General features: G+C 34.4%; 2 protein-coding genes across 4 annotated transcripts in view; one reads left to right on the top strand and one right to left on the bottom strand.

The window, feature by feature from the left end:
* Positions 1–555: 555 nt before the first annotated feature.
* Positions 556–7453, top strand: Nab2 (Nuclear polyadenosine RNA-binding 2). The gene is given in 8 exon segments (XM_029312051.2): positions 556–869; positions 1286–2854; positions 2856–3101; positions 3948–4107; positions 4430–4590; positions 4690–5029; positions 5111–5237; positions 5609–7453. Coding segments are annotated over 8 exon segments (2874 nt in total). The 5' UTR covers positions 556–830; the 3' UTR covers positions 5841–7453.
* Positions 7454–8093: 640 nt separating this feature from the next.
* The window catches only part of dlp (glypican dally-like), a 153592-nt gene continuing 136059 nt past the window's right edge, over positions 8094–25626 (bottom strand). For 2 of the 3 annotated variants that reach the window (XM_029311985.2, XM_029311983.2), the window contains 7 exons: positions 24726–24896; positions 17939–18081; positions 14109–14357; positions 13496–13664; positions 12546–12954; positions 12155–12324; positions 8094–11886 (listed from right to left, as the gene is read on the bottom strand). In XM_029311985.2, the coding sequence (XP_029167818.1) occupies positions 11480–11886; positions 12155–12324; positions 12546–12954; positions 13496–13664; positions 14109–14357; positions 17939–18081; positions 24726–24834 (1656 nt within the window). In that variant the 5' untranslated portion in view covers positions 24835–24896 and the 3' untranslated portion in view covers positions 8094–11479. The remainder of the gene's footprint in view (positions 11887–12154; positions 12325–12545; positions 12955–13495; positions 13665–14108; positions 14358–17938; positions 18082–24725; positions 24897–25626) is intronic. The other variant, XM_029311984.2, reaches the window with a different exon arrangement.

Below are 25626 nucleotides of genomic sequence, written 5' to 3'. Positions count from 1 at the left end.
TCACAATATTCTAATTTTGACGATTGTCTAACAAATTTAATGTTGGAATTCTTGATTAACTTTTATATAAACATAAGTGAAACATTTTCTTGTCGAATATTCTCAACATTTATTCTCTTTTCGAAGATTTTCTTTTACATGTAAAATATGTATAAAAATTTCTCAAGAGTGACAGAAAAAGGAAATGTTTAATTTTTTTTATTTTTAAGTAAATTAAGTATATATCTAAAATATTATATATATATATATATATATATATATATATATATATATATAATATTTTAGATATATACTTAATTTACTTAAAAATTTCTCAAGAGTGACAGAAAAAGGAAATGTTTAATTTTTTTTATTTTGAAGTAAATTAAGTATATATCTAAAATATATATATATATATATATATATATATATATATTTTACGCACATGTACAAATTAATTAATTTAATTTATATGTAATTGATACATATGATAAATCAGAAGTCTGGACAATTTTTAGGCTTCGTTTATCTTATCTAGAATGTGATTAAACCCGCAAATCATTTTTCGCGCGCAAATTTGATGGAGGGGGAAACGAGAAGATCGAACTAACGAAACGCCCCTTCCAATCCAATACTCCAATGTTCGCGCACCTAGGTTAGATTTATTTTATGCCTCTAATTGTAAGGAGGACGACGTTTCATTCAGTTATGGCGGAAAATGTTTTCATCCTGTGATGAATACTAAGTTAATGATTGTGTCGGTTTTATCGACTTGGCCGATCGCGCTGACCTGAAGAACGAGTCCCGATTTGGTTTGACAGTTCAGCACTTATAAATATTATCGTATAATCATGGATACGCGTGGCATCGAAGTCACGAATCAACTTCGAGTGAGTGTTCGGGGACTGGAAAAATGTGCATGATTTTCACAAATCGACAGGAAATATCTCGTCCTCTGTTACAAAGCATGACGTTTGTGATTTGAAAATCCTCATATAATTAGCATTAATACTGAATAATATCGAATTCTTTAGAAGAACGTGAGAGTTCAAAGTGACACAAACCGATTCTTGCATCTAGATCTACAATTCAACTCCGTTTATTTATTTATATAGCGTGAATAAAACGGAAAAAATATTTTTTAAAGAATTAATTGTATTTTTTGAATACATACATTTGTAAGGGATTATTTAGGTATTATTTAGCGAAATATCAAATTATATATCAATGATAAATAACTAGAAAATGCACAATGGTATTTTATAAACTGTATTTTTGCTAATCATCTTTATTTTAATTTTTTCAGAGCGCCATTCGCGCCAAACTCAATGAATTAGGTGTGCGCTACGATGAGGAACTGCCAGATTACATATTGGTGATGGTGGTCAACAAGAAATCCCGTCAACAGATGCACGATGATCTGAATCTGTTTCTAGAAGACTGCACAACTATATTTGTAGACTGGCTGCACGATCAAGTGCTAAAGAAACTGCAAAAAGTCACTGTGGCGAAGAAGAAGTCATCCCGTGAATTTGTACCTACAGTGGTGGTGAAACAGGAGGAGGAGAGAAAGAAACGAAAACTATCTGCGACCTCGTTTCTAGAGGATCAGGCTGTGGAACAGTCTACTGTCGACAAGTCGTCAGATAAGAACTCAAAGAACGATAAACCATCACAATCTGTGCAAAAGCAACAGACAGTAAAACCTTCTGTATCTTCCAATCAAAACTCAGAACAGAGTTTTAACAAGGGTGTGGAGAAAAACGCGAGGAACGTTGTACAAAGCAACAAAAATAAAACGGACGAGGTGTCGACACAAGAGTCTATCTCCTCGAACAGACTGCAACAGGATTTCGAGCGCGACGAAAACGCGATTACTGAAGAAAATTCTGTCCTGAAGACCGCGGATCAGAGATCTAACGAGACACCGGGTAATAAAAGCTTGAAGAGATCTCTTGAAACTTCTAATAGTCGTCAGGACAGCGTCGAGAAGAAAGACAACGAGGTGAAGCGACCAAAATCCTCCGAAGAGGAGGAAAAGAAGGAAGCGTCAACATCACCGGACACAATTTCTAAAAAGTTGAAGTCCTGCGTGAACAAACCAAAGATCACATCCGTTGTGTCGGTGAAGAACCGACTCGGCATAGTTTCCCCGCGGAAGAAGTTCGAGGTCTACAGGGAAAAGGAAGGGAACAATCGTTCTCGTCCGCTGGAGAAGCGATTCGACAAGTATCGTTACGACAATGAGCGCGGCAAAAGTAGCAGAAATTTCGAAGCGGACGATCGAACTTTGCGACGAAACCGCGACGGCGAGTCCTCGCGTCATCACGAACAGCTGACGACCAGATCGAATGACGTGAGGAGTCGAATAGAGAGCAACAAGAACGAGAGACTGAACAAAAACGCGACAGAATCCAGGGAGAGGATCCTGAATACCGGTTCTTCCAAAACTGACGCATTTGCCACGAGAAAGATTACATCTACCGTGAAGGATCGTCTGGGTATCGCGGGTATCGTCAATAATAAAACACAGAAGCAGTCTGTAAAGTCGCAAGAGACGGATTACTGGAACAGCTCGAGGAATCCAGAACAAATCGGCAACAACAATAAGAATATCAAGGACAGACTAGGTCCGGTAAGGACCAACTTTAGGCCGGTGCATAAAACTAGACAGTCTCGCGATAGCGAGGACGACGCATCTATGAATCTTGGCGCCGAAGAGGACGATGCAGAGGTAGAAGAAGAGGACGACGAGCTGGACAATGCCGCTCAGTCGTTGACGGGTCCTGTGAAATCGCACATAGTCGCCGTGAACAGGTCTGCATCGTCCGTCAGGATCGAAAGGAAACGATCGAAACCCACGAACGAAGTTCCGATTCAATACTTCAGGTTTTGGAAGCGCGAAATCGCAGCCGGATAAGATGGACAGAGGAGAGTCCAGCGATGCGGATGACGTAAACGTCGAGGACACGAGGCTGCCGAGCAAAGTAATCGTCACACCTAGACCCTTGAAGCCGCTGCAACCGACGCAGAAGCGAGCCACGCAGTCGCTTCTATTAAGAGCGGTCGCAGAGGCGAATCAGTCCGTTGTCACGCAAAAAAATCCGGAACCGTCCCTGTTGGTGAGTCCTGTTAATAAATTGTAAATAAATGTCTGTGTGTAAATCATTTGAATCTCGAACAATAAACCTTTGCAACTGAATAAATATATTGTTCTCGTTACCACTGATGCAAATCTATTTAAATGAAATAATATAACGAATATGATATACATACAAATTGATAACATAAAATAATTTATTTTATAGAAGTCATCTAATTATTACTAACATTAGGTTTAAATAATCTAAAGAAAATAATAATCGGTCAAGTATTAATTGATACTAAATACAAAGAATGATTTTTGGTCAATTTTAGTAACATAAAATTAGAGGAAATTAAATTTCTCTATTATATATAAAATTAAAACTGAAATTTTCAAAATTAGTAAAATTAATTGTGAAATAATTGCAGTAATAATATAAACTAAAAAATTATTAATTAATTGTCCTGAAGATTCTAATAAAGATAAATGGCGTGTAATTATATTAAACTGATAGAAAGGATGAATAATTAATTAAACTGATTTAATAACTAATTGTAAATATTATAAATGATATAAGAACAAAAGAAAGATAGATGGAAATAAAAAATTATTAATATTATATAATTAAATTTCAAATAAAATTAATGAAATTCGTATAAACTTAAAAAACCATCGATAATAATTAATATAAATAGACGAATAGAGAGAGAAGTAATTATATTTGAAAAAGAATAATTAGATTCAAAATATCTCAATATGTGCTTATATTTTTATTATTTAAATTTTTAATATCTATAATGGGGTGATTCTCGAAAAAGTTTCAAATATCGAAAAAAAAGAAAAAAAGTTTTATTCTCATCAGAGATTTTAATTATTTCTTCAGGACAAGAAGCCGGTCTTAAAACGTCTTAAGCCTACTCCAGCTCGTGATGTAAGTCAAAACTTGTCGGTACATTTTAATTCTAATAAGAGACTGGTCATGGAAAAGATTCAAGTCGAATTAAACACGGTAGATAATCTGGAGACGGAAGACGTCGAACCTTGTAAGTTTTACTTCTGCGTAAATAATGTTTCTTTTTGTGCCAGAATTTGAAAGAGTTACGGAACCTTTCCGTTCAACTACCATCCAGTTTCATTAGAATCTTTATTTCTTATTGATTTTCCATTATTTTAAATATACAAGTCGCATTCCATAAATGTTTCAGAGAGAAACAGGTACTCAAAACCGCTCAAATAAAAGATTTCAAAAAATACTTAAGAATCTCTTCATGAATACAAAGATTAACTCTTTCATCTGACTCTTAACAATTATTATTATTATATTACTATTTATTGTTATATTACATTATGACGTATATTTTGTAGACGTGCCTCAGGCGGTGACGGACGAGCATATGGGAGTTGTGATGTCGTTGTTCCAAAGGAGCGACGACAATCAGAAGTTTCTGGTCACTCTGAACGGATACAACAACAATCTGAAGGAGAAGATCAGCTCCGAGGAGGACGACGAGCGACTGGAGATGGAGGTAAATTTTCTTCCGCCTGTAAAATGACCTTCCCTTTCCCCCGGAAGTTTAATCCTCGCGCGCATTCTAGACGCCCGATGTTCCTCCTCATGCTCGCAGGTGAACGAGGACGACGAGCTCGCGCTGTTGACGACGCATAGCGAGGCGTACGTAGCGACGACGACGACATCGACGTCGGCGCTTGCACCTACATCGACGATGATCGACTTGGAAGCAGGCGCGTTCAGAATAACGGAGGACGACGCGGAAGACGTCAGTCCGAAGGAAACGAGCGGAGAGGAGAACAATGAGAACTGCAATACGGAGAATATGGATAAGACTGACGAGATGCCGCGAAGACGCAGAAAATTGAGTCCTATAATATATAACAGATCTCAGTCACCGAGTCCCACGCGGTTGAAATCTACCGCTTCGTTATTGCCGACGCTAGTCACCAAACGTATGAATCGAAATCTTTTCTAAAACTCGTCTTCAGCGTGATGTGTATTATTATGTTGATAGATTTTATTCGTTTTTCCAGTTATGGATAAGAAACCGGAAAGTACAAGCGTAACTGTACCAGATAAATCTAGGGAGAACTGTAGATACTGGCCAAATTGTACACTAGGAAACAAATGCGCATACCTTCATCCTCCTCTTATGTGCAGGTAACGTATTTTTATTCATATACAAACTTTCATTATTTTTATATATTTATTATAGTATATATATATGTATATACATAGTATATAGCTGTTGAAATTTAAATGATTTTCACATTGAGAGCTTTAACGTTTTTGTTATATATTTATTATATATTTGGCACTATAATGCCATTTTAATAGCGCAAGTTTAGATACATTCGTAAGAGTCTTTTTAATTTTAATTTTAATTTAGATACATTTATATGTACTCATATTTGTAATTGTTTTTTATTGAAATGTTAAGTCTCGTTTATTTCAAATTATATACTTTATTTTTACAATATGACCTAGAAGCTCTTATATTTAAATTTTTATGACTGATTTTTCTTTCACAGTGCCTTTCCAGCGTGCAAGTTCGGGGACAAGTGCGCCTACAAGCATCCCAAGTGCAAGTTTGGTTTATCTTGCACGAAGTTGGGCTGCGTGTTTTCTCATCCCGCTCAGCAGTGCAAGTACCATCCGTTTTGCACAAAACCAGCATGTCCATACTCTCATCCGGCTACTTCCACTCCGACAACGGAAGCGACGAATCAGCGGGCAAAGTTTACTTGGCGACGGCGAGATTGAGCGAATCTTGTCGTACATTGTTCTATCGAGAAATAATCGAGTTTTAAATCGCAAAAAATTACTTTGTATAGGTCGACGATAAGACACGTACCTCATGCAAATTTCAAATGTTGACGCGAGATTGTCGTATCGAAATTACTGAATTGACTTCATTATTGAAGAATGTTAGTGAAGAATGTATCTGGAAAAAATTATGAAGGTTTTAGTCATGATTTATTATATCGGATCATAGTTTCTAACTTTCCTCTGGTGATGTTTAATGTGAAATAGAGAGAGAGACAGAGAAAGAAGAAATCATACAACCTTTAAAGCGTTTAATTTTAATTAAAGCAAATTAAAATTACTTGTTAAAGCTTTAATTTGTAATTTAGGATACATTAAGTTGTTGATTTACTTCCCTCTTATTCATCTATTTTCGTAAATAATAAGCTCGCGCGTATGCGTCGTCAGTCCGTATTGGACGATCTGCTGCCATTTTTAGATTATAGTTCTATGTATGATGTACTGAAGAGGAAAGATGTAGCTTAGTTTTAAACATGGCTAATCGACATTGATTCTATCAGCTTTAGGATGATTCTAAGATTCCTTCTTTCATAACGCAAGATACATCTTGCCGCAACAATTTGATTTATTACGTGTATTATATAGTGAACACCGCGTGAATATGCTCGAGAATGTGTCGCCAATTGTGCGCTTCTAAGTATATTGTCAAATGTATACACATACACACACACACAATAAAATCTGAAGATAGGAAATATGAGAAGGAAAGATTCAATGTTTCAAAAATAAAACTAATTTATAGAAAATAATTATGCATTTGCTTTTGATAATGATATGTCTCAATAATATTATAAATCTGATGCGCGACAGCTTTCCATTGTGTTATGAATAATACAGAACCTCTTTTGCTTTCTATGATTTTATACAATTTGTGTAAAATTAAATAAATGTGTTGGAATATCAAAGTATTTGGCTTTTATGATGCTAGTTTTATTCTTGAAACTTTATCTTTTTCACACACATTTCATTTTCAAATTATATTTTCTACATATACATATTTTATAGATATATTTAATGAATTAAGCTCTATCAATATCTAGAATGATATCAATTGCTCGATAGAAAAATTGTTATAATTATCTTTGATTATTCTCTTCTTTTTTCTATCTAAAGCATCAATCATCAATTTAATAGTAATCAGCATTGACTGAAACTAAAGGATGATACTCATAGATACTTCTTGTCACGGTTGACAATTCCTATAAAAAAAAATATGAATGCTTGGTCTAGATATATATATATATATATATATATTGTTACAAAAATTTACTTTTACTCATTTTGGGCTATGGCAAATCTCTTTTTTTGAAAATATTTATAATTAAAAGTATAAATCAGTCATCTTCACCAGAATGAAGAAAAGCATGGTAAAAGCTGGATATTTTGATATTTGACCATGTTTATGTAATTGATACGAATTGTATAGAACCGTAAGAGTGATTTTGTTATTATTTATCTAGTGCTAATAAATTATTGTGCATCAGGCGCATAATATTAATTGAGACCTGTTATTATTAGAAGCAAAAATATATGATTTCTGTAAATTGTAATTCCCTTTTTAAAATAGTCTGCCTTTCTGTCCTATACCTTTTATTTTCAGTTTAAAAAAATAAAACTTTGAACTATATATTTTTACACAAGTATATTTATTAATGTACGATCATCTTAATCTTTTAGCAATTCTATAATGTAACAAGAAAATATGCATTCTGTATTAAATTTCTTTTCATTGTTGCATGCATTTTAATATATATAATATATATGTAGAATAATCTATTATGTAGAAATTTATATATGCATATAGAATGATTTGTTATATGTGATGCTTAGAAATATTTTTTGCAATATCTATTAACATTAATGTATAGTATTGTTTATTATACATATATATATATATATATATATATATATATATATATATTATATTATAATTTTTTTCTAATAGTTTTTAAATTAGTGGAATTTTAGGCACGCGTATAATTTTTAATGCAAAATACGTCTTTGCTTAGTGTAAACTTTTAAAGAACACAAATCATGAAATATTCAAAATGAGAAACATCTTGTTACTTACCATTTTTCTATTTTTTATATTTCTTGATACCCTTACGTTGGTATATTCGATGGTATTGCACTATCGTCTCGGAACAAGGATAATAATAGGAAATAGGAAAGAAAATAAAAAAAGAGAAAAAGAATAATATGTTATATATATACGGTACGTACATACATGTACAACATATATATACATATATGTGTATAAAAATGTGCGCAACATTCTTCGCGAAATAATTTGGCAAGGACTAAAAGTATTATAATTACGTATAAATGGTCCGCATGTATGTGTATGTATATATGTGTGAGTGTGTTTGTATACGCGCATGCAAATTGTTGAGAAATCAACGAATTCACGCGATTAAAAAATCGGCGTTTCGCACGTCTTCGAAAAAAAAAACGCGTATACGCACAAAGTATTTTTTCGGTACGCAGAGTGTTATAATTTTATATTAATTTCATTTCATATATATAATAATAAAAATAATATAATAATATTACAATAATATAATTACAAATTAATTTTATCCAATAATATTCTATTTTATTTCACTAGATTTTTTTAATAATGTTCCTCGCGCGTTCTCCGCTCTTCAAATAGCGAGTAGCCGTAGAAGAAAGCGCGGAGAGGCAGTCTTAATGCTCAATCTATTTGATTTTATCACAGGAGCCCGCCTCCAACCGCCGATTTCTCGCATCACTTTCTCTCTCTCTCTCTCTCTCTCTCTTTCTCTCTCTCTCTCTTTCTTTCTCTCTTTGACACTTTGTTGCAAATTATAATTATACAATTGTGTGTGCTACGCGAACGATACAGTAAATAATGAACGAGGAAAGCACAATGATATAAGTCATATTTTTATGAATGTTTTAAAAATATTTTTGATATAAAATTATTACGCAAAAAACAAAAGAGAAATTACACATTTTACATTTTATATCAAAGTGATAGTAAGATTTATTTAATTTGATATATTTTATATTTATTTATTATAAAATAGAAATTAGAAAATGATTCAACAAATAAATTACAATTTTTATGTCTAATGAAAATACATATTTATAAATAATGATCACATTTTGTTTTACTATCCTTTGTGTTTTTTGTGACTTGTATCATTATTTTTCTTTCGACAGTTCATGTAAATGTTCGACAAACGCAGAATCTGGATTGTCTCCACAAACGTAATTTCAAAAAAGAAAAACTTTTCTTTTTTTATAACTACATTTTCTACATCTCCTTTTTGCACAATTCTTTTTCCTTCCTCTCGTCCTATAAAGTTCGACGCATATACATGTTTCATTTTGAACGCAGAAAGTATAAGCGTCACATTCTTATCACACACACACATTCCTCTCTTATCGCCACTCTATTTATTTACATCTTACCGCAACGAACATCTCTTTTGTTTTTTCCCACACTATTCATTATAACGCAAATTAACGCCACAGTGTTACGGCTCGGTTTCGCGAAAATTTCGGACGTGTTTCCTTCGGAATTCTTTTCTCAGGCCGTTATTATTCGTTATTTCCATTTGATTGTATCATATTACCTCACGACAAAGGGATATTCATTGTATTCATCGTCGTCGAAACCGAATGCCGAGAACACTGTTAACAAATCTTCCACATAACATGAGCCAAGTTATAGAATCCTCTGAATTTATGAAATCACCGCAATATCGTGTATTTAATTCACTTTTTTATCTTTTAAAGTCAATAATATAATATATTGATATATATTTTGTTTTGAGACTAACATAAAATAAAAGTTTTAAATTAAAACCAGTAAAACTTTCTCGATCTCAATAACATTGGGAGAATCGCAGCTTTTCCTAAAAAATCTATTCGTGACAACATCATAGCTATCACAAGGATTCCATTTTTTTCCTGCGCTTCCTGTCACATATTCTGGATTCGCGCACATTCCACAGATCCTGAATGGATCGATATAACGAACACTTAATAAATACTCAGTCCCGCTCGTATACATATTTCGTTCGGATCGTCTTACGTATATCGGGGTATATGTAATCAAACACATCATTTGCATATACAGCGAAATGTCGTCGCGATTGTCGGTGCACGAGTTCACATTGCTTTTCGGTTACGCGATGAACGCAGGGATTGACAATAAGCAAGTTCGCATAATTCTGACAGACGATCTCATCAATTTTTGACCGTATTTTGGTGACTTATTAAAATGTTATCGCAAGCTCGGTTAAACGGGAATAACATCACGGTATTTATATTCGGATAAAAGGGAATGAGAAAAGTGGAAAATTTCTAAAATTGGCAGTAATATTTTTGTAGGATCAAGAGATTTAGTATAATATATCTAAGGATCTTTGAAAGATTTGATACAATCGAGAGATATGAGTATGAGATATCTCTGTTATCGATAACGTTTTTGTATTTAAACTCGCATTTTTCCATTTGGCAGTAGAATTCTGACAAGATCAGTAGATAATCTAAGATTTGGAAAGACTCGATCTCAGACTGGGATCGTTACTATCTATCCCATTATATATATATGTATATATATATATATTGTAATTATTTACTACCAATGATAATTTACTCGAGAAGCTCGAATTTTTGGGGCAATTGTGGCAGTAAGTCCGATGATACAATGTTAACGGTACATCTCTAAAATTCGGAAAGATGTTCAAACAGCGTAACGTGATTGTTCTTACAATAAGCATAGGTACTATACAATAAATTGTATATCGTCACTTGTAATATATTCAACGTTCGCATAAATAAAATTAATTTCCTGAAAGACATCCCGCGCAGAAAAAGAAATCCTCTCTCGCATGGAAATATTTTCATTCATGCAAATTCGAAAGGTGTGTCATATACGTCTATATTTCGAGACTTTCCTCGCAACAAAAGAGCATATAATATTATGTTCAGTCAAGAAGCAGAGATTGGTGAAGGGAGACAAAATGGTCAGATGTGCTGCTGCCTTAAATCCTTTAACTCGTTGATTGTAAAATCCATTATCGCAGCTCTAAATATCTGGACCACAGTGCCAGGTTTACTTAACATCGTCATGATGGGATGGATAAAAGCTACCGTAAGAATTTAGCGAAATTCGTTACCCCGCTAAATGTTTCCATACAATGTCTCTCGTTCGAAAGGCAGATAGCTGATGGATTCTTTCTCACCTCTGTCCGTTTTTCTTCAAAAAACAGACCGGCGAAGAGCTATGGCCACGAAAATTCGTATACTCCGTGCGCTAGGTCGATTGACTAACAATTTCGATATTCGCTGAATCTACTTAGAGTACGCATTATTCGATTGAGCGAATATAGAAATTGAGGATCCGGAAATGGATCAAATAGATGATTGCTCGCGACGAATGTCCTTGACGATTTCTAGGAGCAAGGAGATATTCGCGAGACACTTCTTACGCGCGATTCCAAGTCTTTTCTATCGAGAGTTCCTTTCCATTCGATCTCGTGAATCGAGATCGGGCAATATATTTACACCAGGCTAGGCTCAGAGTCGCAAGATCCGCACAATCACAGGTAATCGTTGAGGCAACCGCCGAACCACATCACTACTATAGGTACCAGATACGTCGTCAGCGCCCTGGACAGCGACATCTTCTGCTTGCTGGCACCGCTGCTGTCCACAGTGGTGGTCTGATTGTTGCCCGAGCCCGTTGTGCTGCTCGTACCGGTAGCTGTACCTGTACCCGTACCCTTGTGCGGCTCGATATCCACTCGCGACGGCGTCTCGGCCTCATGAACTACTACCGGCGGAGACGGCTGTTTCGATGGCTGTTCTGGCTCCGACTCCACGTTCGATTCGTAACCGGAGCCCTCCTTGAAACCGTCCTCGTCGTCGGTGAACGCACCGTCGCCGGAACCGCTGCCGGACCCGTACCACGTTTCCTCCTCTGTTAAGTTATTAAGAGTTATATTATCTAATAGATAATATAATGAAAAAAAGAGATTATTAAAACACATAAAAATTATAACATAAATTATATTATAATGACATTAAAAGATATTAAATCAATAATATTAAAAGATAAATATTAATTAAAATGTAAAGATTATACAATAATATATGTAAACAGATTATAAAGATTATAGGAGATAAAAACTATTTTTTTAATTATAATTATATTTTATGATTTATCTATAGGCTCAAGTTATGACGTTATCACAATCAACGCCGGGTATAATCACCTGTATCAATCCAATTGACGTCCTGTCCGTTGAACGCTAATTTCAACTTATTTGAGATGTCACCGAGCGCAAAAGTCTGCTCCTTTACGATGGTCGATCTTGGTCCCATGCTGCGCACTTCCGGGTTCATCATCTGTGTTTCACCGTCCGAGGACACTGGATATATATATCTAGAAGAATATAACAGTCTTGTAAAAGTCTGGTAAACATATTGTGCAATCATACATTTATTACACACATATATATATTATATATATATATGTGTGTGTGTGTAATTTTTATTTTTTATACATTGAATTGAAATGATTAAGTTTCTCAAAAGAAGTATTTAGTAATTATCTATAACGGAAATTATTTATGAATCGATCCAATGTATGCAGTACAAACATACTTGTCTACGTGTGTGCCATTCCAGCATTCTTTCGTGTTGCTAGGCGGAACAACCAGACCGTCGTTGCACAACCTATAGGGCAGATAGACCCAAAACTGCCTGAGATCGCGCACTCGCTGACGTATCTCCCTCACCAATTTATCTAGGGCCGCGGAAGAGGAGGGGTTGCGATCCTCGGTCAATGTTTCCTGTTCGAAATTCAATGATTCCAGCTCCAGCTCGTGATTATCCCTGCGTCTACGTCTACCTAGCATCGGCCGACCGCAACCGGTGAACACGCGTTGTGACACGTCTTGACTGCTCTCTTGGAAGTTCATGATTGCCTCGGAGATCTTAAGATTGATCGGACGCACCAGCACCTCGATGTTAAACGGGCCGTTCAGCCGATCAGCGACCTTGTCCACAGCCTCTGCATTTGGAAAAGATAAATTAGAATTAGAGATTACTTCATTCAATGAAGAAATATGAAGAAAGATAGGATATTTTTGTCGAAAAAATTGTTTTTACTTTCACAAAAGATTTTAAAATATAAATTGCTACTACATTCACTTCACAAATCTTAGGAGGATGGTTTTTAAATCCCTTTCTTTCTAAAAAAATTTAAAAAATAATAACAATAACATCAGCAGTTCTACTACCTTGTCATTGATTTTGGAGTAAACGCTCGCTTTAGGTCGTGATACCACGAAAAATATCACAAATCAAATAATATTACCGAAACTCATTATCAGGACATCAAGATTCGCTAGTGCTAACATTAATATTTTCATTTATAAATACTTTATGAATAAGAGACTCAAGAGATACGTGATGCAGCACTCGTCCTCCGCAGAAAAAGGCCACAAGGATATGCAAACACGTTGCGTTATTGCGATAATTCGTGTCCTCTCGAGATATAATAGCCGATAGTAGCTTGAGGGAGAAAAGAGAGAGGAGACTGAATCGCTCACCGACGAACTGATTCCATTCAGTGTCGAGTGCCGCGTGTTGCGCCAAGCAACCCTTCATCACGTTGGCGCACATGTCGCCGCACGCCAGCACGTTGTCCGATATACCGCTACAGGAAGGACAGGCTGTCATCCTGGTCAGGGCAGCTGCGCAATCAGCCGATGGTTTCAGCTACAGACAACAAAGAATTCGTTTTGGAATCTGCGCACGGTTGTGGTTGCAGAGGTAATGGCGTAAGAGCCGCAAGAAGCATTCGAAGAAACTTATATATATATAAAGTAGTACAAAGCAAAAAACGAGGGAGTAAAGCAGAGAGCTTTACACCTATATAGATTAATATTTATATTAATATTGAATACATAAATATTCTATTTTTTGAAATCGATTCTAATCACTTCAGATATATAGAAAGTAAATGAGACACTTCATCAAATAAATCTGTATCAATTTTTTTTCAAATTCTTTTAAGAATTAGGGATTCAAGTTTTTTCCTACATTAGATTGTAGACTAATATAGTTTAAATTAGTATAAATGTTGATTTGAAAATTATTTAGTTATCGCGAATTCTAATCAATGTTAAATCGAATCATCTTGATAGAGTTTTGATCTCTCACCGATTGCATGTTTTTCATCACGCTTGCAGCGACTGTCAGAGCTTGGCTAAAGGCTCTCGTGGCCACGAAGGATCGTTTGATCTGGACACCCAATTTCTGCGGCACGTCTCCGAACGGTCTCATCTCTTTCATGTGTTCGCCTACGCACTCCAGATATTTATTGTCGAAGATGTACTGGCTGTTGAGCACGGTAAACATTTTCTGATAGAGAGTGTTGAAGAAATTGTCCATGGCTTCGTCAAGGTCCACCTGGAGAGAGAGAGACAGAAAGAGAAAATGCATAAATAATAATTTTAATCTTACATACATACATTATTCCATCATATATATATATATATACATTTATCTTAAAGAGAGAAAGATTTGAAAAACGACATTAAATCGCAATAATCTGTTTTTAATTTAATTATAAGAATAACGTTGATATAAAATTTATTATATAGAACGCTTGTAAAATAAGAGCATAACTTTTTAATGGAGAAAATATATACAACACATACAACTCTGAGGCACTAAATATATAAAATAATTGTGCAAATAGAATTGTAAATTTTTTTCTCTCAATTTGCATACATAAATTTGATCTCGATACATATAACCGCTATTAAAGCCGTATTAATCCCGCGAGTCAGATAATTCGATTGAATGATTATTCAGAGGGCGAGTCGCGCTTTTTCCGTTTACTTTGGTATTCAGTCCTCGTAGCCTCAAACAAATTGGGCTGGACCCGATCATAACTCGAATTAATCGAAAGTCGACAACCGAGACGCCAAGTCCGACGACTCAATGGAATATTAATGACTTCCAGCAATTACTCGCGCAATTAGAATACAAGAGCACCTGTTAAGAACTCGATTTCGCTGCCTGTGATCCTGTACAAATCGCGAATAAGAGACGGGAAAAAGAGAGGAAAGGACAAATCGATTCAATATATTTAATCCGCGGGTGTTCTTGTCCCGAAACAAACTTTTAACATTAGTATATGGCACTTGATCTGATTATACGTTTTTCAAGTCTTGAAATGAATTACGAGTTACATTCGTTCAGAATATTTAATATCGGAAAACAGTCTAACTATTTCTTTCTCGTATAATACTTTTTAACTACGCAGTTCAATGAAAACAGTACAAAAAAAGTTAATTCTTTTCTGTAATATTTTTATGCCGAATGCAAGTCCAGTCTTTAAATTTCTCTGTTAAAATAAAAACTGTCATAATTTTACGAGAAATTTGCGCTTAAATTAAAAACAGCCATTTTATAATACATAACTACGATGTAAAATACAATAAAGAATGATTGTTGCAATTATATATTATGTTACAATAATATATTATGAATGTTGTTAAAATTATTAGCCTTCAAAAAGAATTGGTTACGTCAATCATACTTGTCAAACTCAATATAATATTATATCGACGAAATCAATATAATTTCTTTATAGTGATTGTACAATATTAATTCTCGGATTTTTAAAGGTAAAAAAAAAATCTCTGACAATCGATTCTCTGTTTTTTAGAGAGTAAACGCTCTGGATTAGACAAATTAGAATTAATTTCAACATATTGCAAAAAATCCAAGAAAATGTTGATTTCGGAGCCGCGTTCGCGAAGAAAATATCTCTCGCATAGAAGCTTATAGCATTCGTGAATTAAGGACGACATGGTCCGACAGATTTGACATTCGCGATAAATTTATTAGCGATACGTGTCGTGCTGCAACAATAATGCAATCTATCTACGCGATCAACACTTTGGCTCCATCGTGCAACAGGAAGGTACGAGCGGCGCCGGTAGATAATTTGAATGACAATCGATACAAGCCAATTCGTCTTGATCGTCATCTTCCTCCAGTCTCTCCCTTTCAATATCACGCATTGGTGAATAATAAATACAAACGTCTACCACTTACAAATTAAATAATATTAAATTAAATGAAAAAAGTGCAATGTATTTTAAGGGTACATTATTCTCTTTAAACCTTTAACAGTCTCTCTTATTTCTACTTGTATGTTTCAAAAAAAAGAAGACATTCATCATGCTTTTCTTTCACAAGTTTAGTGTAATTTACCCTAAATATGATGTCGTGTGACCCTGTCACGTACAAACCATCAAGTAACAATTCGATCAGCGAGAAACTTGGTTTCTTTTATGAGTCAAGAGAGAATAGCTCGTAAAATTCAATGGATTGCAGCGTAATTGCGAAAGATCTTCGACAGGTAGTGTAATAGTAAAAAGGTATAAATGTAACAAAATATCTGATGTATATCTCTACCTATGAAAAAGATGCGTAAAGGGATTTTCTTCGAAGGTCCGACACAGTAGAATATTTTCATCTTGACCCTTTAGGGACAATAGCCGAACGATGGTCAAAGGCTTTGATTAAACCCGCCTTCGTATATCAGACTCCACCCCAAATTTTCGGCAACGTGAGCCAAACGTTGTAGATAACGGGGTTGCTTGCGTAGTCGAATTCTAATAGAAACTCCCGACCTCGAAAAGGACGAAATAAAGGTCGGTGTATATCCAACGCGAAAAGCTCTCACGTTTGTTCTCGATCCACTCGAAACGCGAAGCATTTTATTCTGTCATAAAGAACTGTCATTTTAAACAGTTGATCTTTCATATTAACGAAACTGTTACAATCATATGACGTGCATCTTAAAACCATAAAATCTTAAATTTTTTCCTTTCTTAACACAAAGTGCCCTATTTTAATTAATATCGAATATTGCTAAACCTATGACAATAATGAGAAAATATTTTATATAAAAGTTAAAAGGAAGCCGAAAAAATTGATAATCTTTTTAACTCATTCAGGTCACTCTTGAAAAAATTTTTTAAGTCAATCTAATTTCAGACTTCTAATTAATTTAACCAACCTAATTTTTTTTATATCAATCGATTCGTCTCAATATTTTGGCATGAAAGATCATAAGGATATGATAAAAAAAAATTTACGTTTACGAAATATTTTGTACTTTCATTATTTTACATAAATTGTAAAATATTTTTTTCGACAATCTTACCTCCATACTTTTATACACAATAAAAAATGGAAAAAAATTAATTGATGTAAAGAAAACGCATAGCTGCTCCTTAATAAAAAGTAACTATAAATATAATATATCAGCTACGTACATATAAAATAGATAAGCTACGTAACACGTAAAATGTAGTTTTATATAAATGTTACATAATTCTATAATACATGTATACTTTTGAAAAATATATATCGAGTCCCTATACACTACTCATTTCCTAACATCTTGTGTTTCTTACCTAATATCCCGAGAAGGTGTCGTCGAGCGTAATTGCGCGGAACGGCTTGTAATAAACTTTAGATCCCGAGACGCGCCTTGGTAGCTCTAGAAATTTTCTTCATGGCTCGGCGTCTTATTTATTCGCGCTTAATACACCAGACGAAGGCGAGGAGTAAAGGAAGGGCAGAAGATGGCGGGGAAATTAACGCGCGATTGCAATTTTCACCGGTGCTACAGCGCGACATCAAACGAGAAGTAAATGAATTCCTTAACGTTAGAAAGACGTGTAACTCTGCAAAACCAAATTTTCGGAAAATAGAAGAGGGAATTTCCGTTCCGTTCTCGGAAATGCGAAACTTGTTTTGAACAACAGCGCATATTAAATATATTGCGTGAATAATACACAGTAAATGTGCCGTTTTGATATAAATTGAGAGAAATCTTCCGAAATAAAATTTTAATTGAATTTAAATAAAAATTTTCAGCAAGAAGAAATGAAACTTTATGCTCGTTTAACATAGTAAAATTAACATTCTTTTTAAAGACAGGAAAAAGAAATAAGGATGCTCACCGTTCCCTTTGAGTAATAATTGTCCAGCTCGTCAAAGAAGTCCGTGAAGACATACGCGTTCTGTTCGTAGAGGATGCCGTAAGTCTTCTTGAACATTTCATGAAAGCCTCGTTTGCTGGTTTCCAATAGATCCTTGAAAAAACCTGCAAAAATGTGGTAATGTAATTCTGCTTATATATAAAATTGTTGATAATGTTCTTTTAACATACGAACTTTTGCAAGCGCCTAATATCATCAATATGTAAAACGATCCGCGCATTCGCACGCTATTACGAAACAATCGCGTCGCGAAAATTTGGAAACGCATCGTTCTCTAATAGCGAATTTGATTGGATGCACTAGTGCGTACTGAGTGCACATAAAGGTTATCGCATACAACTTTACAAGGACATAAGTAATTAAAAAAGTAAAATATTTAATAGAGACATTATCATTATTTATCTTGAACAAATAATAATGACTCTTAATTATTTTCCTTTTTTAATTACTCGTGTCATTGTGAACTTGTGTGCGATAAATCTTTATATGCACACTAATGCACACTAATGCACACTAATTCACACTAATGCACACTAATTCACACTAATGCACACTAAATTAACATCATTAACATCATGAAATTAGAAATCATTTTTTATTATATTTTTAATAACGTGCTATGCAAGTTTTATCGGCAATAGAATTCATATTAAGCGAAAGTCTACGTGGAAATCTCGAAATGGTTTATCGGGGCAAGTTTCACGACGCTTTGATGCCTTTCTCGGTGTAAAATCGCGGCCGAAGGCAAAATGGGAAATTAGTCGAGATTTCAGGGTGCGAATCGTCGTACAACGGGGGTAGATGGTTGTATCGCGAATTAAAAGCTTGACAAGTACCCATTTTCCTTTCAGTTTTCTCTCTCTTTCTCTCGACACTCTTCTCGCTGTCGATTGCGTCTGTGCTTTTTACAACACTCTTCCGACGCGACGTCGGGCATCGCGGACTCGTGACAGAGAAAGAGAGAGAACTGGGGGAGAAGGCTCGTCGCTAAAAGGAATTTTAATCACATTCCCCCGCGGCTGAAGTGACGATAAGGAGATTCGTCGGTGGGCGAAGAAGGCGGTGGAAAAACGCCGCTCGTTCTCGATGTACTACACGCACTTTATTCCTGAAGAGTTTACGGCTTTTTTCAGCCACGAGACCAAGTCAATAATGCCACCTCATTGACGTGACATTTCGACGACATCAAATGCGACATTTAGATACGTCGAAGGGAGATTTTATATTATTAGCTCATTAACACACGTTGCACTCCCTTGCGAAAACCATTTTTCAGCGTAGTTCAGAGGCAGATGAGGCGTTAAATCAAATTAAATTAAATTAAATCTCGATGAGCAAGTGCAAGCTTAAAAAAACGAACATTTTCGATTAAAATTATACATATGTATATTATAATTTAAACGAAAGCGTAAATTACTCAACAATAAATTTGAGAACAATTTAAGAATTTTTATATTCTATGTATACAACTTCAACAATGTGCTAACATATATATAATTCCAGAATTAAGATAAATTGTTTGTGGACAGGATTGAGCTTCTTAATATTTTCTGATGAAAAATATCATTTTTAAGAAATCTTTCTAAATTAATTTTCCCCACACTGAGACGATCTTTGATCAGAGGTCCTACCCCATCATCTAACGCCAGCAATTATAGTGTGAAAATTAGAACGCGTCCTTTCAAGCATCTTCGGCTGTCTAATGATCCCGTTTAATGAAATTACTCGAAGGCATCTCACCGGTCTTTCATCTTTTCCGTTGGACATCGCTTTCAAGGCCGAAGGTCCTTTGAGGTGCCTAAACCTAGAAACCTGAGTATGTACTCACTTTAAAGTAAACCTTCACTTTACATTTTACTATATACTATGTCATTTGCGAAATCGTTTTAAATCAAAATAATTCTTATTTCTTTCGAATTTAAATTGAGAAGAAAATAGCGTGTCTACTCCAATCTTGCAAAAAAATTTTCCGAAAATTTTTTGATATTTTAAATATTTTCGTTTGTAGATAAAATAAGAAAATATGTAATTGGAGTTTTTTAAAATAAATCTATTGCATGTGCGCCAATGTTTTCTATTCATACGATTATAAAGATTACCAAAAGAATACAGTTTTTTAAAATATTTAATATTGATTTACTGAGCGTAAATAAATTATTTAGACAATAATAAAATGCAATATATCACTAAAACAAACGCTGATATATGAAAATATACTTAACGTAAAAATATAAAACAAAAAGTAATTTATCATAAATTTCTCTTTAAAGAGTACCTAATTTATTTAAATATTATTTACAAAATTGAACAATTTTTTTGAAATTTAAGACTTGATATTAAAATAATCACATGTGATTTTAATAAAAATTAAAATATTGCAAAGACTAAACTTGTTGTTTCTCCAAGAAGTAGACACCATAAAAAACTATAATACTTAACATATATAATAATTCATTTTATATATATGTATTAGAGAATGTTGTATTATTTTTTACTTTTTCATTTGTATCTGAGAATATTATATCATTTAGTATGTAAAGAAATCTTTTAAGAATATTTTAATATTTTTCGAAGAGTATTCACTCTCTACAATATTAATAGTCTCTTTTATAGATTTATGTTACACGTATACAATTTGTGAATCTGAGATACACATGCAATTTTCCACTTTTATATTTTCAATACATCAATTTTTTCAATTTTACGAATCATCTCTCATAATTTTTCGACGGGCATTTATAGATATTCTATTGAACGGTACATCTTGCATGTCTATGTAAGGAAGAGAACGGTACACTGGAGACAATGCGATTTTCTCCGTTCGCCGATATTCTATATTTTGCAATGATGATAGGGAGAACTTGGAGGAACTCCGTTAACTTATGCATCTAAGTTTCTACACAATGTCGCGATATGCCATTCGTGACCGAAGCTAACAGCTCTGCCAATTGTCTCCCTCGGCCTTCCTTATACTTATTGTATATAGCCGGCGCCAGATATTTCGCAAAGACACTTCTTTTTCGCACAGCGCAATCTTATTATACTTTTGGCTACTTTCATCTAAAGATTTCTCGAAGAATTTTATTATCCTTATGCAAAAGATATAGCATTATCAAAATTTACCCACTGAACAAAATTATTAAATTAATAAATATTTGTATCAATACTGCTACTAATTAATTATTCATTTCAAACAAATAAATATTTATCTATTTTGAAAAAGACTTTCTTATATCGAATCAACGATTTATTAGGCGATATTGAAATAAATATTAATTCGAATTCAATAAAATTTTATTCAGTGCTCAAACAAAGATGAAAAATAACAGAAGAGAAACATTGTAATTATTTAAACAAAAGAATTACGCTATACACGCGTTAATGTTTCCGAAGAAGTTCCCTCTGTTTCTCGAAGTTGTTTCATTGCAACTGGCGCTTATGGCAATGGATAGTGTTCGAAATGGCTTCAGAAACAAGGGAGAAAGGGGAAGGTTCGAATAATTACCGTTCTCGACACACAGGCACTCGAGAGGGCATTCAAGTATTGTGCGAATTGTTAAAGCTACCTGTCGCACCGATGCTAATTACGACGGCGCACTCGTGCGTTCAACAGCTGACTATTAATTGCAGCGAAGCGCAGACGGTGGATTAGATGCAATATGCGTATTTGTTCGCGGCGCACAAAGTTGCAGTTGCATTCGTACGTTGCTGTAGGTACATATACATCCCGAATATAATTATCGTTATCGTTATCGTGATGAGTTTGACAGTCACGTACGTGTTGACGCAACAGAAGAGAAACTCGCGTGAAAGTCTCTCTCGGTATGAATAAAAACACACACAGTCGATATGTAACGAATGTTATCTTAAACGGGAAAAAATAAAAATCCGCCGCATACAAAATCAATTACGGATAAAATCATAATAAAAATAAATACTGATTTTATATAAAAATATAAATTAAGTGCGATAAATTCAGTATTTATCAGTAATGAAATACAAATGTGATATTGGGCTCAGGTTTCCTTCTGTTCCATTATCAAGTTATGTGCATTCGTAAACGTCGTGGAAACTCGGACGAAATGAAATTTCAGGCGTCTCGATTCCGAGATGCAAATGCGAATATGCGAAAATACTTTGGGGATACCGTCAGATGCGTGCAAACGCAGAAGAAGCGAGTGCTGGAAATGGCGAATATCCTGATGATCCCTCGCGCTATTTTGCGTGACAGAAGGCATGTGACAGTTGTGCCCTTAAATCGTCAAATAACAAATCAATAAGGACGCTTTTATTTGTACATGCTTTTATCCCCGGCAAATATATCGATAAAAGATATACACTTGAGAGATATTTCTCGCTTTTGCTCTTCATCCGTGTGCCTGCATATTTTTTGACGAATTTGTAATCGATATACTATTGCAGTTTAAGAGAGTCTTTTTCTATTTACATGTGTCGCAAATTTTCATTAAATTTTTCTTAAAGCATTTTTTTTATATAAAAAGAAAATTTCTCTTTGACATAAATTCTGTATTAAAAATATTGTTTTTTAATTCATAAATAAGCTATGTTTTTAAAATCGACTACAGCGAGTATAAGAAAAATTGCAAAAAAACAAAAAACAAAAAAAAAAAAACGATCCGCCCTCATCAATCGCAAAAATGTGATTTTGTTACAGGACAACGGCCGACCACATCCGGCTAAAATAACTCAAGAAAAAAATTCTGGTGTTTTCGTGGTCTGTTCTATGTTATCCTTTTTATTCTCCAAACTTTGCTCCATCAGATTTCCATCTGTTTAAATCACTCGAAAATTTATTAAATTGAGAAAAATGTTCATAATATTTCTGAAATAAATTTGTAAAAAAATTGTTTGCAACCTCTCCAAAATGTTTCGAAAAAGAAATGTATTACTGTTTAAATGGGAACAAGTTATACTTAATAATGGCGAATGTATAACAGATTGATTGTAAATATAATTTTATTTATTAAAATAGTTTTCTAAAAAGATTGTATGTAAAAATTCAGTTTGTTAAGAGTAAAACAGAACTCATTGAATATGAATGAAGCCAATAAAAAATAACGTTATTAAAAAACCGTGCTTGATAATAATCACTTATTAAAATCATTATTACATAAACCATTATTATTTCATGTAATCAATTTATATCTTTATCGATTAATAATTTTTACGTCTACATCATTCTATGATTTTTGAAATCTCTCGCTCGAAAAATGTTTTTTTTTTTCATCATTTTGCACATGCCATTATTTTCTCCTTTATTGCACGTTGACACAATCGAGCCGATACGCAATGCAGCTTGCGTGCAGATGCCTCCTCGAGCGCGCGCAAGACAGCATCTGCATTAAGAGAGTCCGTAGGATGGTCCTCGTAAGACCCTCGTCGATGCGGCCTGCGGTTCCTCTTTAATTAGAAAAAAAACCTCGCGAGCTCTCTTGGAGGAGCCGCTCCGGCGAGAGGTCGTCAACATCCACTTCCGAGTTGCCGAGTCGTGCCGCCGTTAGCCCTGAAATCTTCTTCTATATCCCTCTGTGTTCCATTCGAACCAACAAGCCCACTTCGAGAGCCCACACGCGAAAGACGGACAAGAGCTCGATCGAACATTGTGTTTCGAGCACGTGAAAGTTGTCATCGAGGGTGATCCTTGATCGAGGAACGTCCTGCCCGATCGACCCTTCTGTCAATTATCATAATTTCCATCAATGGATACCCGGGTACCAACTGTTTTGACACTTTTTTTTTATAGGTTGCTGATTATCGAATATTTTTTCTCGTTGCATTTTAGGTTTTAGAATTCAAAAATCCTTTTATTGCATTCGGACGAAGAATAGTTTCGATATATTTTTATCACTTAAAATTGTTTTGGACGTCCAAGGATTCATTGGCAGAAATTGCTCGTGAAAGAAATCTCACTTATTAAAAATTAAGGTCGTACCTATAAATCTATACATTTCTTTAAATTTACATGTTTTATCTTTAAATTTACACGTAACAACAACGTTTATATTCTTCTTCTGCAAGTGTCTTTCGTGGTTTTAAATTGGTTCCTTTTCCTCTGTATTCGAATCCATTTTTGCGATCTTACATTGTTTTCGCGAAGGAAAGATTTATAATCTTTCTCGAAAGATTTCTCCGAATATACAAAACTAAGAGTTTTGCTTTCCTTTCCCCTGTTTCCCCGACTGGTGGAAAAGCGAATCTCTTACTACGAAATATTGACTTTACTTCTCGATGTACGAGCACAACGCGTTACCTTCGAATAAGTGGATTAAAGGGATTTGAATAAGGCGATTAAAAAGTTTCGTCCGTGTAACGCGAATAAAATGCTACGGCGAGAGACGAGGAAAGCGGAGAAGAGCAGTTTATACACGTTAAAGTTTCCATCTCGGGGACACGAGGGACTTGTTAATCGCGAATATTAAATACAAAATTTAATTCAACATCTCTCCATTATCCTAGATATTTCTCAAGTAAAAGTGGAGTGCATTTCTCGTAGAAAAAAAAAATACATGTCACTATTTCAGCGCTACAATAAATATCTCCCCGAGATATTTTCGAGAAATTTTAATGTCCGACTCTTCGAGTATTTTACGGGTCCTTGCGTTCCTTCGACGACAAGCAAGGCTTTGTTCTTCGCCCATTCTTTCGAATGAGAAAAACAGAAGGAGAGCCATTTATCAATATGCGTTTGCCTTTATCGGCGAAATCGGAAAAAGGCGGTATTACTCACTGTGGAATCTGTTTCCCCGTATTGTCAGCACTCCGTGCATCCTCTGGAGAGTGTCTCGGGTTGCCTGCTCGTGCTTGTCACGTGCTCGGGCCTGCAGTGTCAATTCCATGTCGGCTGAGCAGCACACTTCGCCACCGCTTCTGACGCTGCCGCATACCTTCAGCTCTTTAGCTGCAAGAAGGAAATTTAGAGATTAGTGTAAAATATCCTCCCGAAACGAGCATGTCGAGACCACTCGACATATTCGGTGATAATGCGATGATATACAAGGTGAAAGATTTGAATATTAAGAGAGCAATATTTGGAAATCCGGGAGTGATAGGAAAAAATGTATATATCGGATGAACGTCATTTAAAAGTCAATCTAGGTTTTTAAAAGAAAATTTTTTTGCATAAATTATGATTCCTTCACTGAAAAATGCTATTGATTTCAAATAAATGTTTCTATTTCAATAGTACCGCTAACATCATTTGGTTGAAACTAATAATATTGACTTGCCGTAAAAAAATACTTATTTGATATAAGAAAAGAGATCCTTTTTCAAAACAGATAAATAATTATTTGTTTCAAATATGGTGATACTATTAAAATGCACATTTATTTGAAATCAATAGGTTTTTTTCAATGTTACGATATTATTTAAGAATAGAATGACTCAAAATTGAATAGTTTACGAGATATTTTATACTTTGATTTTACATAAATGATGAAATATCTCGTAAAATATTTATTTTTCGATTTTACCTCAATATTTTTATGCATAAAATAATGAGAAATTAATTGGTATAAAGAACTTTTCGTTTCTAAGAAAACATATATATGTAGTTGCTAATTACAAATTACATACAGAAATATTTACCTGTTTAAGATTAAAATACATATAGATAAATAAAGAAATAA

Source organism: Nylanderia fulva, unplaced genomic scaffold (genome assembly GCF_048542155.1).
Source record: "Nylanderia fulva isolate GAGA-0341 unplaced genomic scaffold, ASM4854215v1 Scaffold17, whole genome shotgun sequence".
NCBI classification, from domain to species: domain Eukaryota; kingdom Metazoa; phylum Arthropoda; class Insecta; order Hymenoptera; family Formicidae; genus Nylanderia; species Nylanderia fulva.
This window is presented reverse-complemented; position numbering and strand designations above follow the sequence as displayed.